Source organism: Macaca nemestrina, chromosome 3, assembly GCF_043159975.1.
Source record: "Macaca nemestrina isolate mMacNem1 chromosome 3, mMacNem.hap1, whole genome shotgun sequence".
Taxonomy (NCBI): Eukaryota; Metazoa; Chordata; class Mammalia; order Primates; family Cercopithecidae; genus Macaca; species Macaca nemestrina.
In genome coordinates, this window is record NC_092127.1 from 189,051,549 (window position 1) to 189,074,014 (window position 22,466).

The 22,466-nt window shown below is 43.5% G+C and overlaps 1 protein-coding gene across 12 annotated transcripts in view; it reads left to right on the plus strand.

The window, feature by feature from the left end:
* Positions 1–22,466, plus strand: part of LOC105483926 (serine/threonine kinase 32B) — a 408,729-nt gene that overhangs the window by 331,734 nt on the left and 54,529 nt on the right. For 11 of the 12 annotated variants that reach the window (XM_071093883.1, XM_071093886.1, XM_071093884.1 and 8 more), the window contains exon 6: positions 3,551–3,640. The exons of the other annotated variant lie outside the window; for it this stretch is intronic. In XM_071093883.1, coding sequence (XP_070949984.1) covers positions 3,551–3,640 — 90 coding nt within the window. The remainder of the gene's footprint in view (positions 1–3,550; positions 3,641–22,466) is intronic. 12 annotated transcript variants of the gene reach the window in all.

Here is a 22,466-nt window from a genome sequence, read left to right on the forward strand (position 1 = left end):
AACTTAAACAGTCCTAAATAGTAAAGGGTATTTTTTAGCTGAAGTTCAGTGGAATGAGGCTTCAGGCAGGGTTTGATCAGGCTCTGGCACCATTTCTCTGCTATACTTGAAGCTTTACCTTCTCCATGGACAGCCTACATCTTTATACTGTTTTTCCTTGTGGTCACAAATAGCTTCTGCAGTTCTAGGGAATCATATCCACGCATGACACTGTCCAAAGACAAAGGATATTCTGGGTAGCTCCTGAAAATTGGAAAATTACAAGAGAAATAACACTTAACATATTATTTGCATTTTTAAAACTTCCTTGTAGCAAAAGGCACTATAAACAAAGTCAAAACACAAACAATAGGCTAGGAGAAAATATTTGCAACACACATAGCAGAGAAAAGGGCAAATGTATCTTGAAGACAAGGAGCTCCCAGTGAAAACTGACCAAGGTTCCGAGAGGCTGATCACATGGGAAACGGACAGCCTCCTCTGCGGCGAGATAACATTTCTCACCATATAATTTGCAAAACATGAAATCACTGATAACAATGAGTGCTGGCAAAGTGCAGAGAAATACACATCCCCTTATTCTGTTTATAGTGCCATCAATTATGGCTTTTTAGAACATAATATGCATACCCCTGAACTCAGCAATCCCACTTCTGGGATTTATTCAGTCAAAATAAAAGTACTAATGTATAAAGATGTATTCAGGAATTCTTGTCACATATTCTATAGTAACAAGACAAACAATTAAGCAAGCAAAGTTGGAAACAACATGAATACCCATAGTAGGGAATTGCTGGATAAATGATACATTGTATGATACAAACATACTATGGAATACTGTGTAACTATAGGTCCATGGCTTCTTATCTGAAACCCTTGGGGCTGATATGTTTTCATAATTCAGAATTTTTTTCAGAAGTAAAAATTCACTTAGATAATATATATGATAATAATATAAAATAACATGCTTAACAAAATATGTAATAATATCTTAAATAATATATTTTTATACTATGTAATACTCCATACAGGTTTGTGGGAACACCTTGTAATCAAATACGTTAATATTTGATTTTATTGGATATTTATCCAACAAATAAATTTATATGGATAAATTTATTGGAATAATTTATTCCATTCATCCAAAATGGAATAAATGAAACTGAAAAAGAATGTTTCAGGTCAAATCTTATCACCAAAATAATTGTGGAAAAAACTGGACTTAGAATGGAGGATAAAGGATTGTGGATGTCATAGGTAGACCTATGTATACTAGCTTGGGGGACATTGGGGGGCATTGTGGGTATACATTCTTAGGCACACTCCATGATACATGGCTAAATTCAAAAGTAACTTTTAGAGTGACCCATGAAGTATGATCTCATTATTGCAAGAACAAACCAAAGCCCCCATATATATGGATATGCATTTGCATAAGCCAAGAGAAATCATGGAGGAGCCAGATGAATTGTGTGATTGATTACATGGGGGTGGGAGAGACATTGAGGGGCTTAAAGGGGTAACCCAAAAACATGTCTGTATTCTTTCACTTATTTTAATGAGCTGGCATCACTTTCATAATGAAAATACCAAACTTTTGAAAGAGGGGGAAGGTGCAAGAAAACCAAACAAAAGCCATATTTGAAGGCTTCATAATCCTCTTGCAATGCTGACGTGTGCCACCGTGTGTGGAACTATGTGGGTGTAGGGCACAGCAGTGACCACAGCATACACTCACCTTCACATGCCTCAAAGGGCAAAACAGTAATGAGTTTTCTTTCTTGTTGGTATTAGAAATAAGGGAATAGGAGGGTGCAGGGGATAGACTGGTCCTCACTGGAGAAGATGGGTTTTGAGTCACTCCTTGGCAGGATAATAATGCTAAGAGCAAACACTTATGAGAAGCTTCCCTACTTCCTGCATGTCAGCCTCACTCTAACCGTTTCATGCATATAAACTCCCTGATTTCTGCGACAGCCTTCTGAGATGGGTATTTTATTATCATCATCCCCATTTTATAGGTGAGGAAATTCAAGCCCAGGGAGATTAAGTTATTTGCCTGAGGTTATACAGCTACTCCCAACAAAGCTGAGGCCCAAACCAAGGCAGTCTGGCTCAGAGTGTGTGCACCCAACTACTACTACACACTGCCATTTTTCAGACAGGACCATGGATGGTTGAATGGAGACATACCCATTGCAGCCACAGGGAGGGGCCTGAGGAAGCCCCAGAGTCTAAAGCAGCCAGGGTATGTTCTAGAAATGTTACCTATGTAGGAATACTGTGCCTCCCAGCAAAGACCTGGCTGGATGCCTTAAGCTTCATTCACAAGTACCTGAGAGGATTATGGATCCTCACTGAATCCTCACTGATGCACCTTGCTGCTGCATCTCACCTAGGTTCACTGGACAGATAGCTGGCTGAGCAGCTTGCTCACACGTCAGTGCTGGCAGTTCAGTCTAAGATTAGAGGGTTGTATGTTACACTGCTGGTGCTTTTTTTGTCCACTGTAGCTGATCACATCGGGCATACCTCTCCCGTGTGTAGTCCCATGGGCTTCTCAGCATGCCTCAACGCACCTGCTCCAAAATGTGTTTTCCCATCTCTTGGTGATGCCTTCCAAGTCCCTCAGAGTCAATTTTGCATGTGCCACCCATCTATGCATTTCAGTCCCACATCTCAAATACCACTGTCAGGTTTGGTGAAAATCCAACCAGCCATTTTCACATGATATGATGACAGACAAATAGAGAGAAATGTAATTGAAGTTATAATTATTATCCAAGGCTCTCTGAGCTGGAGTCATATGTGTACCAAATTCCCCAAAAAGCAAGTACTGACCAAAATTTCCCAGAAAACAAGTACTGACCATTTGGGTGTTTCCTTCCTCCCTGTCCCCTTCCTTCCTTCTCTTCTGTTTCCCTCCTTTACCTGCACATCACTGAGTTTCCTTCTCTCCTTCTCTTTCCCTGTACCTTCCTTGTCATGTTTCTTGAACACCTACTTTGTAGGTACACCCAGCTATCCATGCCCATCTGCTGCCATCACTTCAGCCTGGAGGAAAGGTGGTCTCAACTCCCCACCCTTCTCCCTACTAAATTCATCAGCTACAGTACTAAAGTCTCCAGTAACCATAGCGGATAAACAGCACAACAAGCAGTGTCCTCTGGGTGGGAGAATCCTTCACCCACCCCTGCCCCAGCCACGGCCCACCTACAGTTTTCCTGAGAGAAGGCGTCTGGAGTGACCTGTCTCATTTCTTTCCAGGAGCTTTAATTCGCCACATCAGTGTCTCCAAACTTTTAATCCATAAAAAAATGTATCCTGCCCCTCAATATATTTAGGTAAAAATAATATGCATGTTACCAAATGAATTTACATTCTGAAACATGCACACAAAATAAACATTTGTAAAGTATTATGTAAGATAGTATTATAAATAGAAGTTCTAACGTTTTATTCCCAGTATCCCACCTTGCAAACCACAGCTTTAAATAACCCAGCTGCCTGCAGCCCATGCTAACTGGAGTTTCTGTTTCTGTATTTGCAGGACATGTTCACATTACAGACTTCAACATAGCGACGGTAGTGAAAGGAGCAGAAAGGGCTTCCTCCATGGCTGGCACCAAGCCCTACATGGGTGAGTGTTCCAGGCCCCTTCTTTTCATGTGATCAGGCTCAATGCCTAAGACTCAGCATCCTTCTCTTGTTTCGTCTGCCACTGCCTGCTGCCACACACCCTCCTCCCATGCTCCCATGAGGCCCCACAGTTCCCAGTAGATACAATGCTCTCTCGAAGCTCTGGACCTTTTCCAAGCTGTCTCCTCTGCTAGACAACCACTCCCCTCTTGGTTTTTCTAGAGAACTCCTGCTCAGCCAGAGAGCCATGGCTCAGGCTTGAGAGGGTGGCAAACAAAACAAGTACTTTCTTTTCCATTTACGTTCAGTATTTTCCAGAATTTAACTTGGTGATGGCCATTCTGGGTCTATATTCTTAGACACACAGTGTTCTTTCAATATGCAGTTTTAAATCGTTTTTTTAAGGAATTTTTATGGAATTATCATTTTTAGTATGCATTCTGTTCTCTTGCTTTTATTTTCTTGGTTATGGATGCCTCTTATCTGAATGCTGGATCTTCTTTGCCAATCTTCAACATTTCTCACTGTCTCTCAAATCTTTACTACCTCTTCCTTCATTTCTTTAAAAATGTTCTCATTGTCATATTTCTCTTTCTCCCAAGGCATTATCTATTGTGTTTATTTGTTTCGTGCATTTTCTAGTGAAGTCTTCATTTCTGAAATCATTTGCCCTTGATTTCTTTCTCCCTAAGTTCTCTCACCTGATTTCTGAGTTTTTTATTCTATGTTGTTTTTCATGTCTTACATAATTTTGTTAATGCTTTTATTACGTGTTAATTCTGAATATCTATATTGTTATCAATTGCTGTGTAACAAACTGTGGCAAAACATAGTGGTTTAGGACAATCACAATATTATTTCTCGCAATTCTTTTGGTTAACCAAGTGTTTTCTCTTCGGGTTTAGCTGGTTCACTCATGAAAATGCATTCAGCTGGTAGGTCAGCTGGGAGCTGGGTTCAGCTAGGACAGCTGAGATAAACATATCACTCTTTCTCTATGTGGTCTTTCATCATCGAAGTGGCTAGAGTGAACTTCCTCACATGCAGTTTCAAGATGGTAGAGCCAGTTCCCCCATGCTTATCAGGACTCTGCCTGCTTCACATTTCCTGATGTTCGGTTGGTCAAGGCAAGTCACATAGCCAACCACGTGGAAGGGAACTGCATGGAGCATGGGTATCAGAAGGCTGATGCATGGGGGAACCGTGAATGAAACAACCCATCACTGTGTCTTTTAACTCCTTTGAAACGTAGTCTATAGGTTCGTTCTGTTTTATCAGCACATCTTTCTGTGTGTTTGTATTGCAGTGGTGTTATTCTGCTCTTCATTCTCCTTTTACTTGTAACAACTTGGTATGGAATTTGACTTTGATACTTTTCTGTTGCTCTTTTGTTTCAGTAATTGTTGATGATTACTAATATATCATATGCATGAGTTTTATGCCTAGATAATCCACATTTACCATTACAAATAATAAGAGAAATACATGTTTAAGGCTAGAAAATGTAATCAGTGCTGCACAAAGGTACACACACATTTACAGCCCAAATTTCTCCATATCTTTCTTCCAAAGGTTACTGCTTTTAATGTTTTCCTTTTATTTTCCTTTTTCAAATGGAAGAAGGAGGCCTTAGGAAGCATAGAATCTGAAAAATGGATGAAGCATTAATAGGCGATACCAAACCAGAGGTGCAACTTTTGCTGCAGAAAACTAACCACTGGGATGAGGAGTCCACCATCTCGGCTGAACTCTGTGCTGCTGTCTGTCATTCAGCAGTGAAAATTCCCTGTTTGGCCTCACTTACCTCTGGCCAGATTATGCCTTATAGGGCACCGTATATTGAATTAAACAACCAAAATCTTTCCTCCCCAACCTCATAAACAGCGCCTAAAACCGCCTGGAGGAGTTAAGAGTTGCACATGGGTATTGGAGTGGAGGAGGAGGCTTAGTTTGGACGTGGTGGAGGGTTTGAATTCCACATGGCCTGCGGAAGAAGAGACCTCCCTGAGCCCTTGGCAAAACCTAAATTCCAATCTATCTTCATGAACACTAGGGTTTTGGGGATCCACTATATCCTTCTTATTATCTTCCTTACAGATTTAAAAAGATATGACTATTTCCCTGGAAGGATAAATTCCACCTTTGGACTTGAGATCAAAATAGAGCCAGCTGAGGGGCCTCCAGCAAGAGAGAGGGGTAGAAATTGCTCATTTTATGTGAACTTTGTTCTTCTAAACTTTTAGAAGATGGTGTGGTTCAGGATCGCATTCCTTACTTAACAGACCTGTCTCTTGTGTTGTTTTGTGAAGTGTCAACATCTAAGGCAGCTTGCTATCCAGGTTTCCTGGCTTTGTTCTCCTCTCCCATTTTTATCTGGAGTTCCTCTTTCCTTTGTCTGTAGGGTCCTTGTCCTGATGCATTTTGGTTCCACATCATACAGTTTTTCCTTGGGGCTTTTTCCTGGAAGGATTTGTGACTGGGTGGATTATAGACTTTTGATGTCCCGATTCTTCCACCTCCTTCAGAATTTATCGAGAGCCCTTTCAATGCCCCTGATACTAGACTGGACAAACTCCTACCAGCTTCAGCTGCTGTGCTCAGAGTGGTCAGCTGTGTTTCCCAGTGAATACCTGCTGAATACCTTGGAGTTCTTTGTTTTCTGGTCCATAGAATGCTGCTCTGCTGCTTCTCTTGGTTTCTGTGTAGAAATCACTACCATGCACTTCTTGTCACTGTGGGTGTTTTGCTCCTACCCACCTGTATTTTGAGGGTTGTGGAGACAACTTATTTTTGTAGCAAATGCATGCATGGGTTTTTGGTTTAGCAATCTGTTTGCTCTGTTTTATATGCAGATTTGGGGAGATTCAAAATCTATACCATCATCTCTCTAGAATCTACTACTCATGTCATTAATCTTTCATTTATTAAATAAATTGAATAAAGTAAGTTTGGCTACAAATAAATTGAATAAATAAAGTTTGGCTACAAATACCCTCAATGGTATAAATAATAGGCAACTTGCTTTTAAGTATTGACTACATGTCAGGCACTGAGCTAAGTGCTTTCCACCTAAAATTTAACGTGAAGATAGGCCCATTAACTATAACCTCTAAGCTCTTCTAATGCCCTCGAACATGGGATAGACACAAGTATCTCTTTCCATTTTAGAGTTAAGGAAATGGTGGCTTAGGAGGTTGGGTGACTTCCCCATGTTGACATTGTTGGCAAGAGTCAGACCCAGGTAAATGTGACTCCAAAACCTAAGCTCTGAAGTACATCTCAACCTGACCTCCCATGACAGCAACTCCTTTTTAGCAAAAATACCAGCAGATATCCATATAAGTGAATTCATTCACTTACAGGTAGTCTTCATGGGAGCCTGAGCACTTACTCCAATAAGGCTTTTTTTTGTTGACGACCTTTCTGAGATCCCTTTCCGGAAGGATCTAGAGCTGGGGCAAATCTGACCGAAGAAGTCACTGCGTTGAGAGTCAAGAGAGATCAAATGGGTGGGATTCAGCAACTGATGGGATGGAGAATGGGGGCAAAGGCAACTTCCCAGGTCTCTGGATTTTGCAGCAGAGTGGTGCTCACTCTGTAGGGGACACAGCAAGACCAGTAGGTTTGTGGAGTGGCATGATGCAGACTGGACATGTGGATGGAGAACCTGCCGGCACTGAGATGCAGCACAGCCAAGGAAGTGGGCGGGATACCCCAAGAAAGATGCAGGAAGGCAGAGAACCAGATTCCAAGGCTCAAGAATGCCGTGCTGGAAGGGGCACGTGGAGGCTGAGGGGGACATCCCACAGGGGAGTGCCAAGAAGAGAGACACAAGGTAAGGGCAGCAGCTCCCATTAGAAGCCTCCTCGTATTCCTACAGATTCGTTCTGACTGCTTTCACGCTGTTTCCAAAAAGCAAATTGATGTCAAGGGGTGTAGATCCTGGACCACTGGAGAAGTTCAAGACAGTTTTTGTTTTTGTTTTGTTTTGTTTGAGACAGAGTTTCACTCTTGTCACCCGGGCTAGAGTATAATGGCATGATCTTGGCTCACTGCAACCTCTGCCTCCCAGGTTCAAGCGATTCTCCTGCCTCAACCTCCCAAGTAGCTGGGATTACAGGCACGTGCCACCACGCCTGGCTAATATTTGTATTTTTAGTAGAGACAAGGTTTTACCACGTTGACCAGGCTGGTCTTGAACTCCTGACATTAGGTGATTCATCTGCCTCAGCCTCCCAAAGTGCTGGGACTACAGGCATGAGCCATTGTACCTGGCCAAGTTCAAGGCAGTTTTCTGCCAGCCCTGATGTCTCTGCCTGCACGTGGCACCATGCCTGACAGACTCACCCGAGCCTCCTCAAAGGCTCTACTTGGGCTTCCTGGCCCCGCTCTCTGCCTCACACTGTCTGAGGCAGCCCAGTCCAGGTTCTTAGTCTCCAGGAAAGCAGAGCCATGGGGACCCAGCTGGGCACTCTCCTCCATGGCCCTGCTTTCTAAAGGGAGAAGAAATCTGGCCTGTATTGGGACCTCGCTACCTGCCTGTCTTCACATTTAATCCTTGGAAGATTCACACGACGTTTCTTTTTTTTTTTTTTTTTTTTTTTTTTTTTTTTTTTTTGAGACGGAGTCTGTCGCCCAGGCTGGAGTGCAGTGGCGTCAACTCGGCTCACTACAGGCTCCGCCTCCTGGGTTTACGCCATTCTCCTGCCTCAGCCTCCCGAGTAGCTGGGACTACAGGCGCCCGCCACCTCGCCCGGCTGGTTTTTTTGTACTTTTAGTAGAGACGGGGTTTCACCGTGTCAGCCAGGATGGTCTCGATCTCCTGACCTTGTGATCCGCCCGTCTCGGCCTCCCAAAGTGCTGGGATTATAGGCGTGGGCCACCGCGCCCGGCCCACACGACGTTTCTACATCTCTCTTATTTTATGTGTGAGGAACCTGAGGTCCGGAGAGGTTAATTAGCCTGCCCAGGGCCACACAGCTCGTCAGCGAAGGAGCCAGGATTTGAAGCCAAGTCTGTTTGCATCTGAAGTCTATGCTTTTGCTGCTACAACAAGCTGCGTTTTTGACACTGAGCTCCTGAATTATAAAGACGACTTTCTCAGCCAAGAAATAAGTTCATTGTCCCAGCTGTAGGTGAGAGTTGGGGCTACTGATGTCCTTCCAATTAGAAAAGCTTCAGGCCTGACTTAATGGCCAAATGTACAGAAGAGATTTTTATAGGCTTTAGAGGACACAGCTGATTTTTCCAAATGGTTGTATTTTCAGACATTGTAGTTGGCGAACAGTACCAGTCTGTGGGAGTTTAGTGGGGAAGATGGGGTTAAGGGAGAGCTCTCTCAATAAAGTCAAATCTTGCAGCTCCTGGGGCTGTAAATTCCTAATGCCAAGTGGCAGGTTTGTTTATTTCACTCACTTGAGCTGTTCAGTTCAAAGGCCCAATAACAAGTTCCCAGAATGTTCCCCACACAGATTCAGAAAATGGGCTGATGAGTAAGCTCCCAGAGGTAACTCACAAAAGATGATCCCGGAAGAAAAATTTGCATAGGGCTGAATTTTCATTAATTAAAAGAGCAGATGGAATTTGCAATTGGAGAAAAAAAAGATCTCTCTAAAATGTGCCAGATTAGAAGTCAGAATGTTCCAGCAGCCACACGGGGCTTCAGAGTTTATTAATTTGAGGTGAAATGAAGAGCAGGGCATTCATTCAGTAAACATTTGCAGAGTGTTTAGGAGGTACAGGGCTTAGTTAGGCACTGGGACTGCAGAGGGAAATACTGCTCTCCCAGTCCTTACGCAGATCGTATGAACATAGTCGTACACAGGTCACAGTCAAGGAGGACGATGGTGTAGCTACTGGAAGGAGGTGCTTCTGGCATGAAAAGGGGGAGGTGAGATCGTTTTGGACAGTTTTAAGACCGGTTCCTGGAGAAGGTGACAATCTGAATTAGACTTTAAGGAGGTGCTCTGTTGGGTAACGATACAGAGAGGACATTTACACAGATGGAACAGCCCATACAAAGGCATGGAGGAGTGAAGCACCATTGTGTGAAGGGAGATCTTGGCAGCTCCATTGTTTTACAGCTTCTAGGACAAGAGGAGGTGGGGAGGGAGAGAGGAGACAGGCCAAAGCACAGGAGTCTTGAATGCTGTGGTAAGAGCCCAGGGAACCAGTGGAAGTTTCAATGCTGGAGACCACTGAGATCAGACTCATAGGATTAGGGCCTCAAGAGTGGTGACCTTGGAGAAATAGATGAGTAACAGGAAAGCATTAGGGGTCAGGCTCACGGAGGGTCCAGGTGAAGTGTGGGCTTCAGCATGGGGTGGTTGGGTGTCTTCCACTAAGTGGCTGAGTGAACCTGGGTGAATCTCATTACCAGACATAGTGCGCATAAAGCACTTACCATGATGAACACTCAGGAAATGTTGGCCACTGAACCACAGGACCTCTCAGAATCCTCGTCTGAGAAATGGGATTAATGGTTTATGCAGTCAGCCTCAGGAGGTTGCTCTGAGGATATATTGACATTAAGTATGGAAGGCATATAGCATAATGCCTGATGAAAGGTAACTACTCAAAACCAGTAGCCAATATTAATGTTTGTTCCGATTGCTAATAGTTCAATGATTATTTGGTGTATGCCAAAGACTGGGAACACAGGACTAACTTCAACATTCCCCTGCCTTATGGAACTCACACTCCAGTTGTGGAAACAGACTAACCAAATCCTAGTTCCCTGCAAGGTCTCGGTTGGCCGGGGGATGGTGGGTGCGCTAGGGAGATGATAGGGCTGTTGCATTGTCAGCACTCACCAAATGTCAGTTCCCTTCCCCCAGGACACTGCAGTGAGCACAGAGGGATGCTGGTGGTGATGGCAGCAGTGGCCTGTCTGCAGTGGGGGAGGTGCAACCAGGGCTCTGTGCTCCACGGAGCCAACAGGAGCCAGAACAGGTGGAAGCCCCGCCGCCCCCTTCTGAGGTGGAGAGGTGAGATCCCTGCCCTCCTGGCTGCAGCTGTAGCTGCTCAGCTGCAGCTGCAGACCTGGGCATCCCTGTGCTCTCAGGGAAACCCCATTCCCCCCATAGGCTCAGGGGCACCTGTTCCTGCTGCCTGGACTCTCCCTGCTCCTGGTACCCACTCTGATTTCAGAGTGGGGTTGTGGCCAAGCCTGGGTACATACCAGCTAGGTATGCACATACTCAGGGCAGCACTGACATGCCAGCCCCCTGCTACCTTGGTCCCCTCCAGACATTGGGCACTGACAAGCATGAGAGGGAGACTAAAAGGGTGCTGAGAATGGCTCATAGCTGGCCTGCAGGAGCCCATCAGCACAAACAGCATGGGCACCATGAACAGTGGCAGGAGGCAGACAGGCTACTGGGTGGAAAGGAGTGGGTCCCCATGAAGCCCCACTTTCAAGCCAGGGATGGTCTGAAGCCTGAGGGCTGGGCTGCCAGTTCTGCTGACCGGAGTGAGAACTTGTGATGCCTTTTCCAGGCCCACCCATGGCCACCCATGGACCAATCACCACGTACTTCCTTCCCTCTGAAGCCCATAAAAACCCCAAACTAAGCAAGACTGGGGCAGATGTTGGGACAACCTGCCTGCGGAGAGGAGCTACCCACTGTGGGTCTCCTCACAGCTGACAGCTGAACAGACATCTGCACAATCTGCCTGTGGAAAGGAGCTACCCACTTCAGGTCTCCTGAGAGCTGTAGTGTAGCTCAATAAAGCACCTCTTTGTGTTGCTTACCCTCCAGTTGTCCATGTACCTCATTCTTCCTGGACACAGGACAAGAACTCAGGACCTGCTGAATGGTGGGAGTGAAAGAGCTGTAACACAAACAGGGCTGAAATATGCCCCCCACCTGCTCACCACGTTGTGAACACAAGGAGAGAAGCAGAGAAGAACTGTAACCCTTCAGGGAGCCCAGACTTAGGAGCTCCCCAAGCCAGGGCTGTGATGCCCTCTTTGGGGCTCTGCAGTTCCTGGCATCTCCAAGCTTCTAGGCACCACCATGTTCCCCAGTGCCCACAGTGAAAGCCACTCTCAGTATGCCTGGTCCAGCTGAAGCCTTGCAGGGAGCTGGCGCTCGTGCCAATACCTGGAGCTGTCCACCCCACCACAGCCAGCATGCCTTCCTGTGTGCAATGCCCGGACCCCCATGCTCGCTCGCTCATGCAACCCTCACTGCTGACTGCCTGGCTTGCCCTTGGCAGGCATGGGATCTGGGCTGGTAGCACAAGCCGAGTGCAGCCTGCCAGGCCGAGCAAGCAGAATGAACCATTCAGGCCTGAGGAAAAACTCAGGTGAAGGCACCACCAGCCATGGGGGTTTCCGGCTGGGGAAGCAACACCCCAAGGATCCCGTGACAGTGGGGCCGCCATGGCAGTGTCGTGCTCTCCTTGTAGATATTATTGAGGCCAGGGAAAGTGAAGTTTGCTTCCCAGAGAAAGTGGCAAAGCCAGCATTCGGCCCTAGGTCAGTGAGGCTCCGCTGCCCATTATCTTTCCTGAGAACCATTCATTCATTCATTCATTCATTCATTCAACAGAGATTTGCTGAGCACCTTCTACATGCTAGGCAGTGTTCTATGAGCTGAAAATGCATGTGTGAATAAAACAAAGTATTCCTGCCTTCATTGGTTTGGCTGTTCGTGAGGGAAACAGTCACTTTAAAAATCATCAAACTGATAAATACGTAGTTTGAGATGCTTAGTTTTGAGGAATAATTTTCATGCAGTAAAATGTACTCCTTTAGTGTATAGTTCTCTGAATTCAGACAAACACATACAGTCATAGATAAACACCACCATGATAAAGATATCGATGGGTTCCGTCACCCCCACAAAAGTTCCTCATTCCCAGTCCCTGGCAACCAGCAATTGGTTTTTTACCCCTATGATTGTGCCTATTCCAGAGAGTCATATAAATGAGATCATATTGTATGCAGCCTTTTGAATGTGACTTTTTCACTTAGAATGATGTATTTGAGACTTACTCATGTCGTGTGTATCAGTAGTGGCTTCCTATTGCTGGATATACATACACATGTTTTATCTGTTCATCAGTTGAGGGACACTTGAGTTGTTTAGAGTTTTACATATTTATGATTAAAACTATTATGGACATTTGCATACAGGTTTTATATGAGCTTAAATTTCCATTTCTCTGGAATAATTACCTAGAAGTAGGATTGCTGGATCATTTGGTATGAAACTGCGAAATCGGTTTCTAGAATGCCTAAACCACTTTACATTCCCACAAGCAACAAATGAGAGACACAGTTGTTCTGCGTCCTCCCCAGGACTTGGTATTGTCCTGTCATTGAGGTCATTAGGCATTCTAACAGGTCAGTCATGATTTCAACTTGCAAATCCCTAGTAACTAATGGGGTTGAGCATCTTTTCACTTGCCAATTTGACATCCACATATTTTCTGTGTGGAGTGTATGTTCAAGTCACTTGCCCATTAATTTATTGGATTATTTTGGCCAGGCACACTGGCTCATGCCTGCAATCTCAGCACTTAGGGAGGCTGAGGCGGGCAGATCACTTGAGACCAGGATTTCAAGACCAGCCTGGCCAACATGGAGAAACCCTGTCTCTACTAAAAAATACAAAAAATTAACTGGGTGTGGTGGCATGCACCTGTAATCCCACTTACTCAGGAAGCTGAAGCCCAGGAGGCAGAGGTTGCAGTGAGCCAAGATTGCACCACTACAGTCCACCCTGGGCAACAGAGCGAGACTCCATCTAAACAACAACAACAAAAAAAAAAAACAAAAAAAGAAGGAAAGAAAGAAAAAAACATTTACTGGATTATTTTATTTTATTACATTTTGAGAGTTTTAAAATATATCCTGGATAGAATTCCTTTATCAGATGTATATTCTAAAAATATTTTCTCCAAGTCAGTGGCTTGTCTTTCTATTATCTTAAAAGAGTCTTCTTAAATTTATTTTTATTTGACTATTCAAGTGAAGCAGTGGGACTGCTAAAGGAACAAAGAAGTTTGTTACCAGTTGTGATCAATTAGTTATAAACACCACTGTACTTAGATCAATTTAAGAGTCTTTTTTAAAAGCAGAAGTTTTAAGTTATGATGTCAGCTGTAAGGTTTTTGCAGTGCTTCATAAGGTGAAGAAGTTCCCTTCTACTTCCAATTTATTCAGTTTTTTTTAAATCATAAATGCATGTTGAATTTGGTCACATGGCATTTCTAAATCTGTGGAGATAATCCTGTGGTTTCTCTTCTATAGTCTGTTAAAATACTGCTGACTGACTTTGAAATGTTGCACCAGCCTTACCTTCCCAGAAGAAACCCTGTTTGCTCATAACATATCTTTTACATATAATCCTGCAATCAGTGTACTAATATCTTGTTCATGATATTTACATCTAGGTTCTTGAGGAATTTTTGTCCGTAGTTCTATTTTCTTGTAACAACTTGGTGTGGTTGATATTTAGACCACTTATATTTAATGTAATTATTGAGATAATTTTATTTAAATCTACTATCTTGCCTTTTCTTGTATTCGTTTCGTTTGGTCTTTGTTCCTCTTTTTCCTCCTTATTTTGGATTAGTTAATCGTTACTTATGGTCCACTTTAACTTCTCCATTAGCTTAGTATTTATACCTTTTTAAAAAGCAATATACTTCTTCAATTAGTCAGAAAACACCTTAAAATCTGTTACAGCATGTGTAATCTTATAATATACCCAAATTCATTATATTCATCCCTTTTTACTATAAATATATAATTCATAGAATTTATTTTTGCTTTACATAATCAATTATATTTTGTAGTGGTTAAAACTTAAAAAAAAACTTTACATTTACCTTCTTTTTGCTATTTTCATATTCTTTCTTTGTGTAGCTTCAGTTTTCTAGCAGTTATTATATTCATTCTACCTGGAGGACTTCCTTTAATAATTCTGACTATTAAAATCTACTGGTAATGAATTCTTTCTTCTTTTGGTTTGCTTATATAAGGAAAAGAGTCTTTATTTCCTTACATTGTTACAAGATATTTTAACTAGATACAGAACTCTGGGTTAAGAGGGTGTTTTTTTTTTTTTCCTTAGTCACTTCAATATTGCCACTCCATTGCTTCTGATTTGCAGTGTTACTGACAACAAGTCTGCTGTAATTCCTATCCCTGTTCCTCTGTAGGTCATATGCTTTTTTCCTTCAGCTGACTCCAAGATTTTCTCTCTCTCTTTGGTTTTAGATATGAGGTACCAAGGCATATTGGATTTTTTTTCTTTTTGATGTTTATTCTGGTTGGTGTTTTCTGAGCTTTTTGGGTATGTGGTTTGATTACTCATCATTTTTAGAAAATTCTTGGTCATTATCTCTGCAAATGTATATATTTTTGACCCATTCTCTCTCTACTCTGTTTCTGGGATTTCAAAAGTGAGATCTTTGATATTTTCCCTCACAATATTTGCATGCTCTCTTCTCCCCATCCCCCACCACACTTTTGTCTCTTAGTGTTTCACTTCAGGCAATTTCTTTTGACCTATCTTCAAGTCTATTGATAAACCTATTGGAAGCATTCTTTATCTCTGGCACTATGTTTTGGCATTTGTTTTTAGCATTTCCATCTGCTTTTATAGTTTCTATCTTTCTGTTGAAATCCCCGTCTGTTAACGCATGCCGTCTACCTTTCCACTAGAGCCTTTGAAATGTTTTAAATTCCTTGTTTGTTAGGTCTGACATCTAGTTCATATCTGAGTAGGATTCTATTGATTTCTTTGTCTCTTCACAATGAGTTTTTGTTTTTTTGTCCTGTGTCCAATAATTTTTTATTAAAACATTTGCATGATATAAAGGAAAATGTTTAGGCCTGGAAATTGACATGTTTCTTTTAATACTTTGCATTTAGTTTTTTTTGTTTGTTTTTTTTTGTTTGTTTTTTTGTTTTTTTGGTTTTTTTTTTTTGAGGAGGTAGCATTGAGTCAATCTAATTAGGAGTTGAGCTCGTCTTGAGTTTTGTTGTTCTGTGGTTATTTTCAAAAGATCAGCTTTAGAGTTTGTTTTCAGTGTGGTTACCAAAGTGTTATCCTCAATGTTCCTGTTCCACCTTTGACTTAGTGTTTCTCTGTGAATCTGTGCCTTAAATAGGGTCTCTCTTTAAGCTCCTGTTCCCTAGCAATAGACTTCTGTTTCTAGTTCCTTGCCACTTGCTGATGTGGCAGGGGGTGGGGAGAGTACATGTCCTCTGCTGCTTTGGTTCAGCCTGTCTTAGGTAGGCTCTGTGTCAATGGGTCTTGGGGATCTTAGGGGTATGTCACATTGATCTTATCTTTCTCCAGCAATAGGAAAACACTAATGGTCTGATCCCAGGATCTTGGCAAGGAAATGAAACTGCATTTGCTAAGGCCTTGAGGCAAAAGAAGCTTGGCCCATGGAACCAAAAGAAAACTAATGTGACCTGAGCAAAGTCAGCAAGAAAGATAACCCTTGAGAGACGTGTAGGGCCAGATTATGTGTTACCTGTGTGCTGCATTATAGCTTTTGGTTTTTTATAGCAAGTTCAAGGGAAAATTTTAAAGAACATTAATTGTCTTGGATAAATAGAGAATTTGGAATCCTTTAAGAGAGTGGTACTGGATAAACTAACTTTTCTATCATCTCATATGCTATTTAGAAGTTCATCTCAAGTTTCACATATTGACTGTAAAATGCGCCGACTCTAATTCTGTGCTTCCAGTTAGAATATCATTTCTCCATGAAAACTTCCAAAAGTCTTTTTTTTTTTAATTTACTAGTTGAATCGGACGCATTTAACATGAAGTATCTTTCTGGCACTGGTGCATCATTTATTTCTGCCCTTTATCAGAGCTTACCTATTTACTCATTAGCCAATTAAGCTTTCTTTCCTCTTCTTCTTCCTATGCATACCTGTGAAATACTAATGGTCAACAGCTGAGCAGTTCCTTGCATACATTAGTGAAATGAGTTTTCTATTGCTAGCAATGTTACTAGCATCTCCCCAAAAAGAAAAATTATCAGACTGATGCAGTGGTTTCATGTTATCTCAAATTAATATGTAAGCGGGTGACACCTGAGTTCATCTGAGTAGCCGAGAGCCAAAGAAATATAAATTACTCCCCAAAGGATTAAGAGAGAGGCCAAGCATGCTACTTATCTCTTCTTTCCACAGCTTCTCAGCCCACTTTAATGCAATGAATTATGGCAGAGCTCTTGAATCATTTGGGGAACATTTACAATATGTGCCTTGATGAGTTGGGCTTCCATTTATGCATTCATTTCATTGTCCATTCAGTAATAATGAATTACTATAACAAAAACTAGCTAACATCTGTTGAGAACTTACTTTATGTCAATCTCTGAAGTAAATGTGTCACATAAGTTGTCTCATTATGGGGTAAGGGCTATTATATTCCATCGAATCTGAAACTCAAAGTTAAATGCTTGCCCAGTGACAAACAGCCAGCAAAGGTACCCATTGAGATTCAAAGCCAGGACGCTGTGACTTAAGTTATTTGCCACTATGACACATTAAGCATCTACTTCTAGATCAGCTACGTGCTAATCCTTTGAATCTGGAGCTGACTTAGGCATGTCCCTGCCTTCAGAGAGCTCACCACCCAGTGGGGGAGATGGACGTGTATACTATTAATTAAAATAGAGCATGATAAGTGCTGTAAGGAAGAAATGAGCAAAAGTTTAGTGAGAATCTAGGCCATAGATTGATGTATTAGTAATATGCCAGGAGAGAGGGTAAGATGGGAAACAGGAATAGCAAGGGACTTGGTGAAGATCCCATAGTGAAATGTGGTCTGAGTCTCGAAGTATGAATAGGAGTTCATGAGTATGAAAAGCAGGCTAAAGTCATTGATGATTCAAAATATAGTATATCCTATTGTTTGAAGCTGGCACAATGGGTGTAACAAGAATAGTGGCCAAATATGAGGGTGGCTGGGGCCTGCTTTTAGGAAGTTTTTAAACTTTATAGTAAATAGGAAAGTTGTAATGATTTTGAGCAAGTAGTTTAAACATGTGAATAACAACAACAATAATACTAGATACCATTTATTGAGCACTTACCATGTGCTTAATCAACAGATACATAGCCATTTTCTCTTCACAATAAGATTATGTAGCAGACATTGTTATTCCTTCTTGCAGATGAGGAAACTGAGGTACGTATAAGAGGTTAAGCAGCTTACCCAAGGTCATTGTGCCAGTAAACATGGGAGCTGAGGTTCAGTTGCAGGCCTGAGTAATGACTACGTTTGTAATCCCTCTGTTTCACTGATTCTACTACTTAGAAGTCTCTCAGGGGCAGGTGGAGTTGGGATTGAAGAGCCCCAGGCTGGAGACAAGCAAGTGGTTGAGGGAGCAACAATGAGACCAGACACAGATGAAAAAGGACCAGAGTGGAGGATAGAGAGGAGGGTAGAGAGGAAGTTTCTGGAAGGGAAAAATGGTAAGTCTTGGTGACCAATCTAATTATCAAACACAAAGGCTGAAAGAGTCCTAGAGTCCAAGTTGATGCCCAGGTTTCTGACTATGCAGCTGAAAAGACCCTTGTGGCTGAGATTGAGAACTCAGGAGAAGGGGCAGTTCGAGAGCTTAGTTCAGACAGGTTGAGTTGTGCCCATGGGACCGTAGGTGGAAGTGTCCAGTGGGTGTTGGCTACCCAGATCTGGCCATCCTGCCAGCCAGGATGTGCAAGCTGGAGACATGGTCTTGCCTTGAAGAAAGTATCAATGGGTAGGAGACTTGGGTTCTAGTCCCAGCTGGGCCAGAAGTCATTTAACTCCTCCATTCGGCCCTGGCCTCCTTGTCCATAACATTTAAGGGAGGAAGGAAATTACCTTGAAGGCCCTGTCTAAGCCAAAATTTAGTAATTCTGTGTTCCCAGTCAAGAAGAGAGCAAACACCTGTGGAAACAGATCCTGGAAGGCTGTCAGCTCGCAGGCTAGATGTTGAATAGCATTTCACACTCCACTGCAGATATCAAAACCTTCAGCAATATTCACAGAGCTCACTGCAGCAGGCTAATAATTATACTTTAGGAGGTGATTGTATGCTTTTCGTATTTTTAGTCTAATGAGGAAGTAAACTCTGTGTGGTTAGTGAGGGGGCAAATCCCACCACATGCGCATCTACATTTCTAAGAGAAAGAAAGGCGATCTCTCATTTCACACCCCATGTTCCTGCTTTTCTAGAAGGCCCATTATATGATGCCCTAATGCTCCTTGGCATCAAAACTCACTTTTCATTTCAAACTTTCATTGGCAGAATTGCCTCAACCACTGGTAGAGATGGTTAGCAGGAGGTGAGGCTGATCTTTCCAGGCCATTGCAGGGCAGCCAGAGTTCCCTGGTGCCCAGTGTCTGCCCAGTGTATTTTGGACTCACAAGAATCCATAGAGCATGCACCATGCACCCCATGCAGTGAAAGCTAGTGGGCAAGAAAGCAGGCACTGTCAGGGAATGTGAATCAAGATCCAGTTTCAAGAGGATTTTAAATCACTTTTATTAATAGCAAAACCACATTTATTATCCTCCTTTTATCTGCTAATTCAATTGGAACCAAAACGAATAGATGACTAATTCAGTTGCAACCAAAACTAAGAGAGTTTATGAACATCAGGACATTTTGGAATATGAAACATAGAGAGTATATGCTATATGTGTGCACGTACATGGATAGATATGATTTTTATATGCAGCATGTTTATAAAGATGGCATAATTGCTGGAAAATGTATGGCCTTTGAAGGAGACAGAACTAGGTTGTCATCATTCTGGTTGATCTTGGGGAATGGAACTGGGTTCAAATAAGCCTCGGTAGCTGTGTCACCTCAGGTGTGGTACTTACTGCCTCCAAGCCTTGGCTTCCCGAAATGGAGGTAGTACTGACCTGACAAGGTCCTTGTGAGATAAAATGAGATAACGCATGGACGCTCAGCACAGTCCCTAGCATCTAGAAGTGCTCGCCAAGGTTAGCTTTTCCAAGACATGAATAGCATATGTAAAGAATTAAGAAGAGCTTCAGGCACATAGGAGGCTCAATAAATTGCCACATTACTATTGCAACTATTGGCATTGTCAGTAAAGCCACTATTCATAGTAATAGTGGAACAGCTGTGTTGAGCCCTGGCCTTAAAGTCATAAGACTGACATTCCGGTGTGGGCTCCTTCACTCATTATCTCCATGACCCTGAACATACCCCCTAATCTCTGTGGGCCTTGGTTTCTTCATCCGTGGCCTATGCTTCAAGGATGAAAAGACTGACATGTGAAGGAACCTGTTCCTCACAAAGCCCTGCACAAATGCTATGGACATGATGGCAGTTACAGTTGGCATTTCCAATGGCTGATAAATAGATTCAGGGTTGGCCATTCCCCTTACCAAAGCATTGGAAGAAGTTTTAGTTGTCGTTGTTGTTGTTGTTTCGTGGAAGGCCTTGGGGAATTTTATTCATCCATAATCCAAGCAGGTGTAACTAGGTCTTGGACCCTGGACAACCTTTCTGGGCATAGCTACACCCTCCCCCGATTATCTGCTTGGTTTGTTGTTTGCTGCCCCTAGAGCTGCCTTTATCACACAGGTGCCCCAGGGGGTCCTCAGTCCCAGCCTTTTCTGTGTCATCCCAGAGCAACTGGCTCCTTCCTCTGCAAGAACCCTGAGCAGCAGCTCAAAGCCTATGTTGTTGTGAAGATGAATCAGTACTCTTAAAACAAGACTTTGCACAGAGCAGATGCTCCTTAAACATTAACTCTTTTAATTAGCAGGATGTAAAGATCTTAGACAGTGCTTGGCACGCAACAAGGGCAATAGAAGTGTTTGCTATTTTTATTATGACCGTTTATTTATTTAGTCAGTCAACAGATTTTTCCTTTGTATCTTCTTGGTACCAGGCAAGGGATGAGGCACCAGAGAGAACAAGACAGTCTCTGCCCTCAAGGAGCTTGCAGTCAAGAGAAAAGGGAGACAGATAAGCAAAAATGCATGAGGAGATGAAGAGCATGGGGGAAACGAGGAAGCCCCTATCTGGCTTGGGTAGGGGGGAGACGGCAAGGAAGTGATAACAGCAGAGACTTATTCTGAGGAGTCCACTGTACCTGTGAAGATCCTTGTCTGGCACATGGTAGGTTCCTGGAGGATGTAACCCTAGGGCTGCACCTTCTGTGAGCTGGGAAAGAGTGGCAGGACCAGAGACAGAGAGAGGGTGTTCCAGGAACAGCACTCAGCATGGAGCCAGGCAAACGAGGCAGCACAAGACAGCTTGGGGCCTCCGTGCTGGGCTGTGGATTTGAACTACCCTCTGGGCCAGACTGGTCCCCAGCCCCTAGTACTTTGTGTTCCGCCAAAAATTAAAACTAGGAAAGATTCCAGGATCAAGTCAAATACATTTCCAAGCCATGCCTGCTATTGAGTTGGGCCTCTGTGAACATCACCAAAGCACATCAGCACACGAAAGGCTCCAAGGATGATGATAGAACACAACAATATTGATGTCATAATCCCTGTGCCACCAAAATGATGTCATTGGCTGCTCAGAATCCCAGCACTTAGACGCGAGAGAACTACACAGGTTTAGAGCTGGAAGGACATGGAGCCAGTGGCATTGCAAGCAACACAGTTTATGAAACAGCCACCGTGATGGGAAGATCTTTTAGCAGGGAATACCATCATCTGTGGCATGTCAGAAAACTGACCCCCCGGTCAGCAGTGAGAAGGACAGATTGGAGGAGTCTCAGGGGCCAGAGGACCAGCTTGGAAGCTATGCTGGTCCTAGGGTACTAGAAGGGAAAGTGAGCATCGGAACATGAGCAGCATGTGAGCAAAGGCGAGGAAGGGAGGGTACACACGCGATTAGGAGGTAGAATCATGCAGACTTGGTGAGGAAGGGAGGGTACACACGCGATTAGGAGGTAGAGTCATGCACACGTGGCGAGGAAGGGAGGGTACACACGCGATTAGGAGGTAGAACCGTGCAGACGTGGCGAGGAAGGGAGGGTACACACGCGATTAGGAGGTAGAGTCATGCAGACTTGGCGAGGAAGGGAGGGCACACACGCGATTAGGAGGTAGAATCATGCAGACTTGGCAGCTGAGTATCACTGTGACAGTCATGGGAATTCCCTGAACCTCGGAGTCAGGACCAAGAATTCTAGACTTGACTTCAGAGGCACTACTGGGTGGTTGAGGCAAGCCCCTCTTCCTCCTCGGGTCCAGTGTCCGGTTCTAACAAGGACATGTGTGAACACGATGAGTTTCACAGGACCCTTCGGCCCTGCGATGCTGACATCTCGAGATGCTGTGAGCTGTTTCCACCTCTGATGCAGACATCAGTGAGCCAGACAAGCCCTATGGCATCAGGGTGAAAGAGCCAGTCCACACATTTATTAAGTGCCTTCTGTATACTGGGCTAAGCACCAGGCCCTGGGAGGGAAGGAAGGAGGGTGGAAGGGTGTACCAGGGCACCAATCCCCGGGTAACTCAATTACTTCTGTCAGTTACCCAGAACAGGGGAAAGGTCCCTGAAGTCAGAAAACCAAGAGGTGCTAATCCCAGCTCTGCTATGCTAGCTGGGTGACCTTGGCAAGTTCCTTACCCCTTGTATTCATTTCTTATGGCTGCAAAACAAATTACTACCGAGTGGCCTGAAACAATGGAAATTCATTTTCCCACAGTTGTGGAGGCTGAAAGTCCAATATCAAGGGGCCAGCAGGGCCATGTGCCCCTCGGAAGACCCCACAGGAGGATTCTTCTGCCTCTTTCAGCTTCCAGGAGCTCCAGGCCTTCCTGGGCTTGTGGCCGCATGGCTCCTATCTGCCT